Source organism: Belonocnema kinseyi, chromosome 10 (genome assembly GCF_010883055.1).
Source record: "Belonocnema kinseyi isolate 2016_QV_RU_SX_M_011 chromosome 10, B_treatae_v1, whole genome shotgun sequence".
Classification (NCBI taxonomy): domain Eukaryota; kingdom Metazoa; phylum Arthropoda; class Insecta; order Hymenoptera; family Cynipidae; genus Belonocnema; species Belonocnema kinseyi.
Genome location: NC_046666.1, coordinates 16,197,900 through 16,212,770, shown reverse-complemented (window position 1 = coordinate 16,212,770; position 14,871 = coordinate 16,197,900). Strand labels below are relative to the sequence as shown.

General features: G+C 31.2%; 1 protein-coding gene across 1 annotated transcript in view; it reads right to left on the bottom strand.

The window, feature by feature from the left end:
* Positions 1-4,122: 4,122 nt before the first annotated feature.
* The window catches only part of LOC117181035 (putative uncharacterized protein DDB_G0282133), a 19,202-nt gene continuing 8,453 nt past the window's right edge, over positions 4,123-14,871 (bottom strand). Inside the window, exons 3-7 of the mRNA XM_033373604.1 lie at positions 12,914-13,018; positions 11,200-11,379; positions 9,878-10,174; positions 8,901-9,563; positions 4,123-4,439 (exon numbers count right to left, since the gene is read on the bottom strand). Coding sequence (XP_033229495.1) covers positions 4,123-4,439; positions 8,901-9,563; positions 9,878-10,174; positions 11,200-11,379; positions 12,914-13,018 — 1,562 coding nt within the window. The remainder of the gene's footprint in view (positions 4,440-8,900; positions 9,564-9,877; positions 10,175-11,199; positions 11,380-12,913; positions 13,019-14,871) is intronic.

The window sequence follows — 14,871 nt, the reverse complement described above, 5'->3', positions numbered from 1 at the left end:
CTGCTAGAATATCCAAATCCTTGGTGCTTCATATAAATAGGGCTGTCTGTTAGGGAAGTATTGCCTCAAGGAAAACACCTAAAATACTCGTAAATGTACCTGTGACAAAATGTGTTCAAGAAGCAGAGAATAAGGTTTGCCCAGAGGAAATTCCCTAGTCGTTTGACAAAGTACTCGAGAAATCGACCGAATTAATGAATGAATAAGAGAGAGTAGTTGACGTACCTAGAAAGTTTAGGGGTGCTCGGCGAGTAGGTTTCGAATAACTTCGTGAATTAATCCAGGCAAAAAGTCATTTAGATGATTCAAGTTGTCAACAATCGTGACCTTGATTGGTTTCGAAATCATGTCGGAAGAGTGCTTAACCCATACCTGTTTGTTGTAGACCCAGGGCCTTCTGGCAATTTACCGGAAAAATTTGTGACTTATTTGCCCTTGATTTCATTAAGTTGCAGATGAAGTCCACAACTTCAGCTGAATTTTCTTGAGGAGATGGAGGAAACCCTTAGATAATTGCAATTTTATCCCTGTCCGATTGCTCCAAATGTGAAAGACGTTTTTCATATGTTCGCTTAAGATTGTCATGTGCCCCTCTACATTCTTTATAGTCCGCGGACATCTGATTTTGAAGGGATTAGTCTCAAATCTGCGATTTTTTCGTATCCATCTGAGTGGGCTCGAGGGCATTTTGGTCCGTTAGTTTTTTCAAATCCGATGAAAGTGCTTCATGGTTGGAATTCAATATTAATAAAAAAAGATCACATTTTTCAATTGTCTTATGAGTCAGCATATCCTAGCTCATATGCGTGAGTCAACTTAGGAAGAATTAATTGGGATACATGATTTGATATTGCAACCTGGGACGTCATTTACATCGGCAAAACTGGGACAGCAACCACTGCATACCAACAAGATACCTTTCTTTCTTTATTCAATCGCTTAGAAGTCACAGCAATTATCATCATAGGTTTCCTTACAAATATACATATTTGAGCTTTGGGAAGTTCTGTTTATAACCTTGTCACAAGTTTTACAGAATCCTGTCTAAGACTTAGAAAAGTCCAATTGTATAGGATATTTATTATTATATTTATTAGGATATTTATTCAACATCCTGATAAGATATAAGAAAAATAGAAGGGATATAATTAATTGAAGTTTCTAAGTGTCTGAACATTGGCTATCCGTCTGATCACGCAGACAAAATGTATACCAGCTCTGATATGTAGCTTTATGTCAAATGTTTATCCTACGTTATCAATAAAAAAAATATATGGGTAAATTCTACTGGGTTCTCTCATGTAATGCAGCAGATTATTGAAGATGGAAAAGTAATCACGAAAAGTATTCAATGCTAAGCTATCACCCACAAAGACAGTTCTGCTTCATTTTCTCACTTTTTCGTTACCGGAGGTTCACAGAAGATTCAATTATCTCTTTTCCAAAGAGTTACAAAAATAATTAATGTAGATGTGTCACCAAAATCACAAAAGTACGAGAGCTGTCACTCCAGCACAAATATTGAAATTTTGAAAAAAAAATTTCGGAAAGCAGTTAAATTTTCATAAAAAAAGTTCAATTTCAGATAAATAACTGACTTTTTTACCATTAATTATGTATTTTTGATAAAAGAACAAAGTTTTTATACTAAAAAGTCAAATGTTTTAGGGAACAGTGACTTTAAACAAATAAAAAATAAATCTTGAACAAAAAGACCGTTTCCAATACAAAAATATAAGCTTAAAACAAAATAGTTAAATTACCAACCAAAAATTTGATTCTGCCAAATTTTGGCTTAGACTGGGCCATCAAATGGTTGATGTTGTGTACGTCGGTAAAGAGAGAAACTCAAGAATCCACCTTAAACTATATTTCATTCATAAATATATACAAGAGCTGAAGAGCACGACACAGTCTGGTACACTGCTCGGTTCTGACTGACTCATAGTTAGGTTTAGATACGTGTAAAGCTTTCTTGAAACACAATAATATTTTGTAGGGTCGAAATGTGCATATTAAGTATATCATAGTTGAAATACATTTTTTTTCATTTTTTTTTTTCATTTCATTTAATCACAAGACTTTACCCTTGATTCAGTACACAGTTCTTGTGTATAAATTTCCCAAATTGATCCCGATTCCACACGTGGCCCTGATCGGGTTAGCTCAATGTGGCCATGTTCATACCTACTTATGTGCTACTAGTCGGGACCAAATTGGGCTACCCTCTGCAAAAGAGATCCAATTTGATTTTGATTCCAGATGTGGCCTGTACTGGGTGAGCTCAATCTGGTCCTGATTGTGGCTACTTATTTGATCCTGGTGGGGCCACATTGGGCTAATCACTTTAAATCAGAGTTAGTTTAAAACTTTTATTTTTTTATCTTGAATTACTCCCTGCCTTATTTAGTTATTATTTAACTAATTTTTAGTTGAGTGTTGAATATAAACGTAAATTTAACTTGCATATACATAGTGACATTTAATTTATTAATTCTTTGGTTTCGTATTGTACACGTAGAATTACGGTAGGTCCTTTCTTAATCTGTTAAGACTTTATACTTATTCAGATTTGAATTTGCGGTACCAGACTCGAATGTAATCGATCTGTCTTCCGTCCGATTGTCGGGCAACGAACGGACGAATGGAATGAAGATAACTTCGTAGAAATAAAAACAAACTTTGAGAAAGCGTCGACATTGTGAATATCTTTTATTGTTCGTCTTTTTGTGAATGTGCTAAATATCGTCAGAATTTGGATCCAGAATTGGGACCAATTTTAGAAAGAGATACCAAACTTATTTTAGTATACTATAAAGGAACGAATATAATTATTGTTTTAATTAATATTCTTAACTACTTGTATAATTTTGTATTAGACAAAGAATATTTTTATAATATTTCTATAAATAAAAACTATAGGGGCCCTCGTCAGGGCCAGATCAGACCTTCCTTATGGATACATCAGTCTGGCCCTGATCGGATTAAGCGTCTCATTCCAAGACTGTCCAGGACTGGGGTGCCCGGTCTGGGCCGGATTCTATTACATCTGGCCCTGAACAGGACGTCCAAACCTACGTTATATACCGTGTTACACACATTGAATTAATTTTCAGGTTTTATTCAGGAATTTGAAACCTTTTTTTTCATATTAATATTGTTAGATTAGATTAGATTTCCTACTCTATTTTTTCAAATTTTTACATTTCATAAATCTCCTACTCAAATCAGATCTTCAGAAATTAAACCCTTAATAAGCTATAACTAAAGTAGTCAATCATGTAGCGTTATGATATTCTAAAATTACCTTCCGTCTGCAGCCGGATTTTTATTAGAAGCGTACGTAATCGGCTAAACATTTGGTCAGAGAAGTGGAAAACTGCAGAAAACCAAATCTCCGGAGTTCAGCCGATTATAGACAGACGCAATTGAATGTAGACAATCGATAGCATTGAGTGCCCAAATCCTTGGCATCAAACCTCCCGCTCGACAATGGCTAAAAGCAGTCATAACACAAATAAATGAGAATCAGGACGGGTCACCTATCCGCGTCCTGACCACACTTATCAGTGCTTATCCAGCATATATACCTTGAAACCTTCTAAAACCAGAAATTCTCCTTGATTTTCTTAAATTTAGAAAACCTAGAAGTTTTCTGGAATTTTTCATGAGAACATTGAATTTTTTTACTCATAAAGCATGTATTTGATTGAAATCCGAAAAGCAATAAAAAAGTATTATAAACTGAATTTTTAGTAACCAAAAAAAAGGTTCTCATAGAAAATTAAAAAAAAGTTCACAGGTTTCATAGATTTAAAAAATCCAGGAGAATTCCAGATTTTCAATGTTGTTAAGGTTTCTCCCCCTCAGACTCAAACCGTTTTAAATCTTTAAAGATTTTGAACAGTTTCAAAAAGAAACTTTACAAAGTTTACATAAAGATTTTGAATATTCAAAAAGATTTAAAAATATTTCGGAAAACTTCACAAAATTTTATAAAGTGTTCAAAGCTTTCAAAATATTTAAAAAAGCTTTTAAAAATGTTACAATAAAAGCTGTGAAGTTGGCCACCCTTGTAACCTTGTACGGAAACGGAACAGAGGTTCTGCATTACATATAACTTCATAAGTTAGTCATCTCCCTAAATTTAGCACATTTTGATGCTGTCACGACTGGCCAACATGGACAGGTTGTATTATCTAAAGATCTAAAGGAATGGCCTGTTGAAGAAACTGGACTATTTGGTGGGGCCAGTGCTTCACCTTTTGAAGAATTGCTGCGTCTATCGGCTTCTTCTCCTAGCAACGCCTGTATATCTTTTTGTTTTTGGTAGTCAATTTTCGCATCTGTTACCCTAGGTGTAATAGGACTCTTGTCAGGAAAATGTTGTCGAAGTCGCCTGTATGGTGTATTTGGAACAAGTTCATGCGGTATTGCTTCTGTAAATGAAAAAATTAACTTAGGAGGCACCTGAGATACCTGGGTTCTCCAACCTCTATTTTGAAATTTGTTATTAATTACGAAAGGCTACTATCTAAGAAATTTTGAATTACTGCGCGCGATATCTCAAGAGAAGTCTTGTAGGAACAGTTGAAAATTTATCAGGAATCTAGCAGATGTAAGAAATATTGGAAACTTTTGCCTAACTCTGGACATAGGTGATTTGGTGTGGCGCATTTCGACCTAAACTCACAAGCGTGGAACGACCATCCGACTGAATCAGAAAGTGACCGAGTTTAGCCGAGTCTGTACAAGTCCACATGAGATCTGCTCGCGAGAAGGGTCAGAAAATTTGGATCCCACCAATCTGAACTAAATCTTGGAAATCTCTATAAGAATTTAAAGCAGATTGAAACCTTTACAGTTTCGTGATTTTCAAATTTCGTAGTTACTAGTACCTCGAATAATTATGCAATTAGATTTGTTTCCGCGCGCATAATTTAACTTGAAGCTTAATATTTTTATGGTGCAAAAAAATTCATAAATAAATTTTAAATACACCATTTGCTTATAAGTAAGGTAAATGACGATGATTCAAAGGCACCAAGCGAAATTTGAATTTTTATTTCACTCACGTGCAAAAATGTAACGTGGTGGCTACCCAGGTAAATTCTATTTTTATTTTTTTAATCATCTTTAGAGATGACAAAAACCCAATTCAGTTTCCAGAGTCAAAATTCATCGACTTGAGTTCGACTTGATTATGTCTTGAGTTCGCCTCCAAGAAATCGATGCCTGGCTGCGTTTTAAGACCGAGTCGAGACATAGGCCTTCGTCTTACTTTTATGGCCACGCCAGGTAAAACGGCTTTTAAATGTATTAAGTCGAGCTTTGTCTTGGCTAAGACGACGTTTACTTAACTCAAGACGAGCCTTGTCTTGGCTAAGACGACGTTTACTTGATTCAAGACGAGTCTGGTCTTGGCTGAGATTATCGAACCTTTTTTGGCTCATAAATGAGATTAAAATTGATAAATGAAAAAATTGTAATTATTAAATTAGTTATTTTTAATTTAAAAATTCAGAATCAGTGGGGTTGACCGAGCATAACCCTTAAAAATGTACTTAAAAAAATAAAAATTGTAACTATCTAGAAGGATCTCTTAAGCCGTTAGAAATACGTGAAAACTTACAACATTTTCGTTATCATCGTTGAACGAGTATAATACAAATAACAATCAGTAAATAAGTTGATTTAATATATAAATTATATAAAAATATACAAGATAATTAACAAAGTTTAGCTCTTTTGACTGTTAGAATTATCCCTTTTGTTAGGCCAGCTATACGCTCCAAGTTATAAACCGCACGTGTTGGAGTCATAAAAATTCGACTCAAGAGATAAATTTATGTCTTCAGGACATACAAACTTGTCTCCAAGACATAAATTGAAGCCTGGCTCCGTCTCAAAACTGAGACATGCTCAAGTCAAATTTTTCGACTTTAGCATGTCTTACTTGGGGAAAATTCCAGTCGAACTCAAGTCGAAGCATTTTCATACGGGTTAATACGTATTTCCTATGAGAAAAAAATTATTTCTGTACATTTTGTTCAGAATCGTCAATGATAGTTTCATTGAGTTGAACCTCGATATTTATCTTCAAAATTAGCCATAGAATACGAATATTATATTGCTTTTCAAATACTACAACCATAAGTATATTTTATAGGGACCCAAAAAACCCCATAAGTGAAAAAATGGACTTTACAAGTTTTTGGCACTAATTATGTCCAATTTTTAATTAGAGTAACTCACTTATAGTAAGTTCATATTTAATTTTAAATACGAAAATTAATTGTTTAAACAATGGTTTTAAAAAACAGCTATTACGATAAAAACTCAATAAGTCAGAGCATTTAAAAAATGTTTGAGGCCACTTTTTTTATTTCAAAATTCGATGCAAAACACTTTATAGGACACAAAAATATAACAAATTATCTTTATGACTTTTTTTGATATCTGCAAAATTACTAGAGTTTTGTAATTTTCAAAACCCAAAAATTAAACGAAAATGAATAATCAAGCGAAACAAAGCGTGATGTGGGCCAAAAGTCAAAGGAAGAAAAAAATTTACTTTCTGAAGATCCTACACGGTTCTTTTGAAAAACTTTTTTGAATATCATTAAAAAAATCAAAAATTAAAGTTTTTATCGCACAAAAAATAAATGATTAAAGAATTAAAGAATTCAACTATTTTGTTAAAAATTTATCTTTTTTGGTAAAAAAGCATATCTTTCTTTGAAATTTCATCTTTTAATATTCAAAAGTTTACTATTTAAAAAAAAGTTCGACCTCATTTGATTAGAAATTCAACTAAAACAAAATACTTATTTTTTGGAAATTTCATTATTATGTTCAAGTCCTTATTTTTGGTCAAAAAATTAAAAATGTCGTTAAAATTTGATTATTTTGGATTGAAAACTCATCTTCGAGTGAAAATCATTGATAATCGTTACAAAGGTACTCTCAAAATGCAAAAAGTTCGATTACTGTATGTTACAATTATTATAAACCAGTTATATTAAAAAACAGCCTGATATTGTAATTTTTTTGAAAAAAAATTTCACTTACCTAAAAATGGTTAGAAATATTCTGAGGGTGATTGTCATTGATAATTTCTGGAAAAAATTAACAATTTTAATTGTTTGAAACAATTTTTGTGCAGAAATTTATAATTTATGGTCTTTTAAATTGCGGATTTCCTTACATAAATAAATTCAAAGCTTTGACACTTTGGCTTGATTTTAATTTTCTCGCTAAAACCGCTTTAAGTTTTTGTGAGAAAGATTCGTAGTCAATATTTTTATAAAACCATAGCAACAAACAATTTTTATTAGAAATTTTTGTAGGGACATATTTAAGTAAGCTTTTCTTACAATTTGGATTCTTCTAGATCATTTCAGTTACCGCAGATATTCTTGAAAATGATATATATTTAATTCTATTTTGATGTCTTAAGAAATCGTGTTTTCAATTCAGATAAATTATTTTCGACAAAAATTATAACAATTTTTAAATATATGAAAATTTTGTGAAATTCAAAATTAAATAAAAACGATAATGAATAGTTAATTGTCAATTTTAATTGAAAATAGTGGTTGTAAATTTCCCTCTCAAAAATTCAAGGCATTCCCAGTGCAAAAGAAAATGTTTTACAGGCCAATGTGCCAAAGCTTTGAGTCTATTTATTGCATTTGTTTACAAGATTAACAATTGTTGTGCTTGAACGAATTTAATTAAACCTATACTATTCATGAAAATTGTTATTGACAGTCAATCTTACAATAATTTAAAGAATTTTCGGCTGAGAGAAAATTGTTTTGAACAAAAAATATAAAATTTTTTAAGTACTTGAAACTTTCGTGACATTTAAAATAGAATAATATAAATAAATACTAACAAACATTTATTGTCAATTTCATATAAAAATAATGACGGAAAATTTCTAACAAAAATGTTAACGAGTTTTGATAAAAACAAATTCTTTTCGAGCCTTAAGTGTCAATGTATTATATTTATACATTTTAATTTGTTTAAAAATCAACAATTGTTGAATATCAACGAATATAATTAAACATGTATCATTTTGAGAATATTTGCATCAATTTAGATGATAAAAGGAAATCCGAAATTCAAAAAACCACAAATTCCAAATTATTGTACAAAAAATGTTTATAACAACTATAATCGTTAACGTTTTATAGAAGTTGTGACTAATAGTCACTCTCACAATAATTTAAATCATTTTTAGCTATAAAAAATTTTTTTCTCACAAAATAATTTTTGAAGAGTAAATAACTATTTTGTGAAAAATATCGATTTTTTCATCATTTCAGTAAGCGTATAATAAATTTAAAAAATGAAGATGGAAAAGTCGTTGACAAAAGTGCTCTTTAAAAATAAGTGCACTTGATTAAAAATTGATATGTGAAAATGGGGGAAAATTGAAGGCTGTAGACTTTTTTGAACCAAAAAATTAATGCCATGCCACAATACGGCGCCTTGTGAAGTGGTCGTGACCTCCATTGGACAGCCGTGTCCCTAAATTTTATATGAGTCAGACATCCTGAGAAGGAAATTTTTCAAATGTCTAATTTTAAAAAGACATTCATGATTTTTCCTTTTTCTCATTCCTATTAATCGCGGCCAAAGTTTTACTTTTCAGTAATGAAGACTGACGTCATACGCAAATTTTCGTATATTTTCAACATTTCAAAAATTTATAAGATGTTCAAAATTTCTAAAATGTTAATAATTCCAAAAATTTTCTCAGTTTTCTAAAATGTTTGAATTTTTTTAACTTTTGAAAATTTATTATGTTAATGAATATTTTCAAATGTTCTAAATTTCAAAAATGCTAATAATTTCTCAAATTTCCAAATAATTTAAAATTATCTTACCTTCGTCTCCATGGTATAGATACGCATTATTATCTGAGAGTCTACTGTATCTATGTGTATGTGGAGTACTTGGGCCTCCACTATCATAAGCATTACTTCGGCGTCTATTTTTATTATTTGCATTACTTGGACGTCCATGTTCATTATCCAGATTACTTCGGCGTCCACGTTCACTATCCACATTGCTTTGGCGTCCACGTTCACTATCCAAATTACTTTGGCGTCCACGTTCACTATCCACATTGCTTTGGCGTCCACGTTCACTATCCACATTGCTTTGGCGTCCACGTTCACTATCCAAATAACTTCGGCGTCCACGTTCACTATCCACAGTGCTTCGTCGTCCACGTTCACTATCCAAATTACTTCGACGTCCACGTTCACTATCCACATTGCTTTGGCGTCCACGTTCACTATCCAAATTACTTCGACGTCCACGTTCACTATCCACATTGCTTTGGCGTCCACGTTCACTATCCAAATTACTTCGGCGTCCACGTTCACCACCAGCTGTACTTAGGCGGCCAAGGTAACTTTCGATATTACTTGGGCGTCCACGTTCATTATCCGCGTTACTTGGGCGTTCATTGTTACTGTACGAATTGCTATTGGGCCAATTGTTATGACCACTACTACTTCCGTTGTAAAGTACCATTTGTAATTCTATAAAAAATAAAATAAAATTTAAATGACCTTGAAATTTTCTGCAGATATGGATTTGAAAGTTATATAATTAATTTTAAAAAAATAACCATGAATCGTATCAGAAGACAAAAAACATCCTTAGAATATTCGCCGAAATATCTCGATGCTGTTTTTTGTTTTGTTTTTTTGTTCAAATATTTTTTGAACGTGGCTATTTCCTTTAAAATAATATTGGAACAATAAAAATGATTGTAATTGTTCAAACAAAATTTAAAAAAAAAGCATCGAGATTTTTCGAATACGAATCTAGGGCTGTTTTTCAATTATCTTACCGTCTTCTGCAAAATGTTGATTCTTTTTTTTTAAGTGTACATTGTTACTATGTGTATCTGCATTGATTGGGCTTCTATTTTCAATATAATTACTTAGGCGTCCATAATTACTATCCGCATTACTTGGGCGTCCACGTTCATTATCCGAGTTACTAAGGTGTCCATAGTTACTATTAACATTACTTGGGCGTCCAAGTTCACTCTCTGTATTACTTTGGCGTCCACGTTCACTATCCACATTGCTTGGGCGCCCACGTTCACTACTACTTCCGATATGATAAAGACTCGATATTGAATCTGTAAGTAAAAACATTAAAATTTAGAAGGATCTAGCAGAGTTATCAGAAAAATGGAAAAATGTCCACTTTTTATGTCATTTTTGTTTATTTATACGAAAACTGAGAGCATAGTTCACAAATCAGGCTCTACAGGTCTCTTAGAAATCTTATTAGCTTTGTTTTCATTGCTAAGACAATTGCGCCCCAAATGCGCCACCGATAACAAAATTGGCGCCACAAAACTGTAGGAGTTATACCAGGTGTTACGACAGTGGGGTGGGTCTATAGTCATGCTATCCTCCTGCCCATTGGAAAAATCGAAGTTTAAATCACATGAACTCGAAGATCTTCAAATGCGCTCATATGCGCCATAAAAAAAAATACTGCGCCACACTGATAAACAGGTTATCAGCGATCAAAATATGGGGGGGGGGGCTAGTGTTATTTTTCTAGGCCAGTAATATTTTTATAAATTGATTTTAGCTGTCATAACTTCAAACCCGCTCAAATGCGCTACCACCAAATTTTTTTGCGCTAGCTTATTAACAAACATATCATATTTGGGGGGGAGGGCAGTGTAACGCACGTTTTAAGTGTTCAAAAGTGATGCACAATATAAAGTTGCGGACATGGCTACATTCTCCTTCAAAATGGCTCATATGCGCCATAAAATTTTCTTAAAAATCTTGAAAATAGGCCAAGATTTGGAGGTAATGAAATTTAACGAAGTGATGACCAGCAAAATAAAATTTTGCAATCCACATTGATGATGGGAGTTTACTATTGGGCTTCAAATTTGCTCATATGGTAATACCATAAATGTACTTAAATGTCGCAAATTTTTAGAATATCTAAATTATTGCATATTTTCAAAACTTTCAGCATTTCTAAGATGTTTAGAATTTTTCAAATTATCAACACTTTCCAAATTTTCAAACTTTTTTAACTTTAAAGATTTTTAATATTTCTGTAATTGGTCAAACGTTCAAATTTCTGAAATTATCATAATTTATCAAATTTTCCAAAAATTTTAAGTTATCTTACCGTTATCTGTAAGATATTGATAGCCATTAATATCTGAGCGTCCACTGTCACTATGTGTATACGCATGACTTAGGAGTCCATTGTTACTATTCGCATTACTATTTCGTCCACTATTATTACTGCTATTGCGTAGACTCTTATTACTACTTTCGACTCTCTCATTAAGATTCGTTGTTGGATCTGTAAAAAAAAATTAGGAGGGCAGACATATTAGGAAAATTGAGATATTTTTAATTTAGCTTTCTATAAGGGCCTAACCCAACTTTTTACGATTCTGCAGAAAAAAGAAAAAGCTTTCAAAAAAATTAAAATATTAATTTTTAAATAATAAAAAAAACTTCTTTTGATATAAGTCAGCGTTAAATTGAGCTTTAATTTAATTTTCTAGAATTTGTATAATGCTGAAAAATTTGAAGCTTAACAAAATTTCTAATGTTTCTGAATCTTATCAAATGTTCAAAATTTCTAAAAATATTATTATTTTCTGAATTTAAAAATAGATTTAATTGTCTTACGGCCATTTACTCCACCTACTTTAATGCCTCTAATTAAATATTCTTGTGAATGGTTTAAGCAATTAATTATTGTTTTCAGAAATTTTCTCTTAGAAGAGAAATATAATATATCACCTCTAGAAGGCTGCGTTATATAGCCCCAAAAAAACACCACAAGTAACGAAACGGGTTTGGCCTTAATTTTATGATTTTTTGCAATTCTTTTTATTTTGATCATTCCTAATGAATAGCATACTATTTTTACTGATGATCAGATTTTTTTCAATCAGATTAAAGTGGGTATGAATTTGTGTTTACAAAAAGAATTGTTTAAACAAATAATAATTATTTTAAATAATACTCCCTTTGTTTACTGGTAGAAAATCGTGGTTTTTTCTTAAATTATAAACTATTTCTCTATTTATCACTTGCAGGGACTCAATAATTATTTAAGTTGCGTGAAAGTGATTGTCTAAGCAGATTTTAATTTTTAATGAATCTTCATCTATAATTATTTCAGAGATAGTTACCCTTTTCTTCTGAAATTTTTAACTTTTTGTCGACCCTTTACGTAATGAAGTAATAATTAATGAAAGCTAATAGAAAAAGTTCTTTAAACAAATTACTATTGCTTATCACTATTTTCTCTAAGGTAAATACTAGAAAGTTGCGTTTATCTGTGATTTTATTTTTTAATCAAAGAAGTGTCCCATGTTAAAAAACTTTTGTGAACGCCCTCCCACGTAACACTTTTTGATATGTTGACAGACGAACCCCTCCCCCTAAATACTTATTTCTCGAAATTTCAAGCAAAATTTATCATTGAGAGAAAATTAATATTATTTCGGTCAGATTTTGTATTTTGCTTATTTTATCAAAGTATTAAAAAGAAGTGTATTACATACAATGAATTCTAATGAAAAAACCACAGATTTTAAATTTTTGCACAAAAACAGTTTATAACCATTTTAATTGTTGATTACTGTGCTAACGAATGTCTACACGAATTTCAATAATTTTTGGAATAACTAAATTTTAGTATTTTTAAAAATTTTCAAAATTTTAAAGATGTACAAAATTTCCTTAAATTTTATACAGATACTAAAATTTTTAAAACCTCGAAATTTTTTAATCCTCAAAATTTCTTATTTTTTTAAATTTCATCAAATATTATAAATTGCCTTAAATTATCATAATTTCGAAAAAAATTATCATCTTACGTGAATCGTGAGCTTGGTGAGCTCTGAGGGCATCGTAATAATTCACATAACTTTCATTTCCTTTTGTATTTCGAGAAGAAGTTCCTAAAGTACCCGATCTTAGTTCTGTAAAAAAAAATTAAAATTTAGTAGAATCTCGCAGACAATCAAAATTGAAATCTAAAAAATAAAACAAAAAAGCACTTCTTATATAACTCAGTGATGAATTTAACTCCTAAGAGTGTCAAAAGTGAGCTTATAAGTCCCCTAAAAAATCAATTGCAATTTTTTTTAAATTCTAATCTATATCGTCCCAAAATTTGTTCAAATTCGCCAAAGATTTAATACTTTTTTTTTAAATAATGCTTAAAGGTCATAGAATATGAATGATGAATTACCTTAAAAAGTCACTGACATAAGTCTTTTATATAGTGTCCCAGAAAAAAACTCCTAACCGAAAAAATGGATTTTGCTAGTTTTTGAAGCTAATTATGATTTTTTTTCAGTTATTGAATGCAAATTGTTTCTAATACATAAAATACTGCTTTATACTGATAATAAGATGTTTACATCAATTTTTTGAATTCATTAATGTTTATCTTAAATTTTTAATTCATTCCACACTGTGTTTAAAGTAAATAAATTTTAATAATATTAATCAGTGTATTAACAAATTATTATTGTTTACAGCCAGCTTTTGTCTATATCAAAACCAAAAAGTTGCATTTTTTCTGATTTTTTCGAATTTTTTATCGTTTTTCAATTATATTGAAATAATAATGAATTCAAGCTAACAAAAATAGTTGTTTGCACAATTAATGAAAATGTTTTACAATCTTCTCTTTGCGGAATGGTAGATTATTTCTTATAACTTTCCTCACTTAGAAAATTATTAGAAAATTGAAGTTTCATTCGAAATTTTGAACTTCACTTTGCTTTTTCATTTATTTGTGAATAATAAGCAAAAATTAGAGAAATAATATTTTAAACAATCTGTTTTTTTAGTGAATATAAACACCTAAGTTTGTTAAGCTCAATCAATTATCTAAATCTCTTTTATTTAAAATTTAACAAAAAGTGGAAATTTTCTCGAGAAACTTCTTGTTAACATGTTTTTTTTTAGTTTAAAATTCGAATAGTTAGTTAGAAATTCTTGTGATTTATTGATAACACAGCCACACAAAAAAGTGTGCGGATCTGGTAACAAGACACACGCAATCCTATGGATTTTGGGGTGCTGAATTCAAATTCGGTATCAAAAATTACCCATCACGTCTTGGTTGAGCTATAACCTCAAAAAATGATAAAAAATCATGCACTGAGGCAAATGAATTTCAAAATAATGACAGTGATGCAAATATTCACTTCAAAAACATGTCGACAACTGAAGAAAATCAACTCTTGCCTGATATTAACTTATTTAACATAACTTTACCCAACAGAACCTGACCTTATCTAACCTGAATTAATAGAAATTTATTGAACTACACGTAAAGCTCTGGAAGCATATTTTCCCAGTAGCATATGTGTGCTACATCGAATGGGTCAACTCGAGCCTAACCTGAAATTAAATCTAACCTAACCTAACCTAACCTAACCTAACCTAACCTAACCTAACCTAACCTAACCTAACCTAACCTAACCTAACCTCACGAAACACAATTAAACTGATTGTGTTTTCCCGTTGTGTTTGCGGTACCGTTTCATTCAGCTTCGACTTAACCTACATAGAGGTTTAACCTATCCTAACCTAACAAAACTTGACCTAACCTAATCGATTACGCTGGCAACCCTGTTCTTGCGTACTTTCATATTTTGACATTAAGGGCATGTGACACAGCTAAATACCTATATTACCGACTACAGTTTTTCAGTTAACTGAATATTTTTTTGAACCTAAGAACTTTTTTTGTAAATAAAATATCGAGCTGAAACTTTGGGAAATGTATTAGAGTACAATAAAGTACGTTTAGGTACTG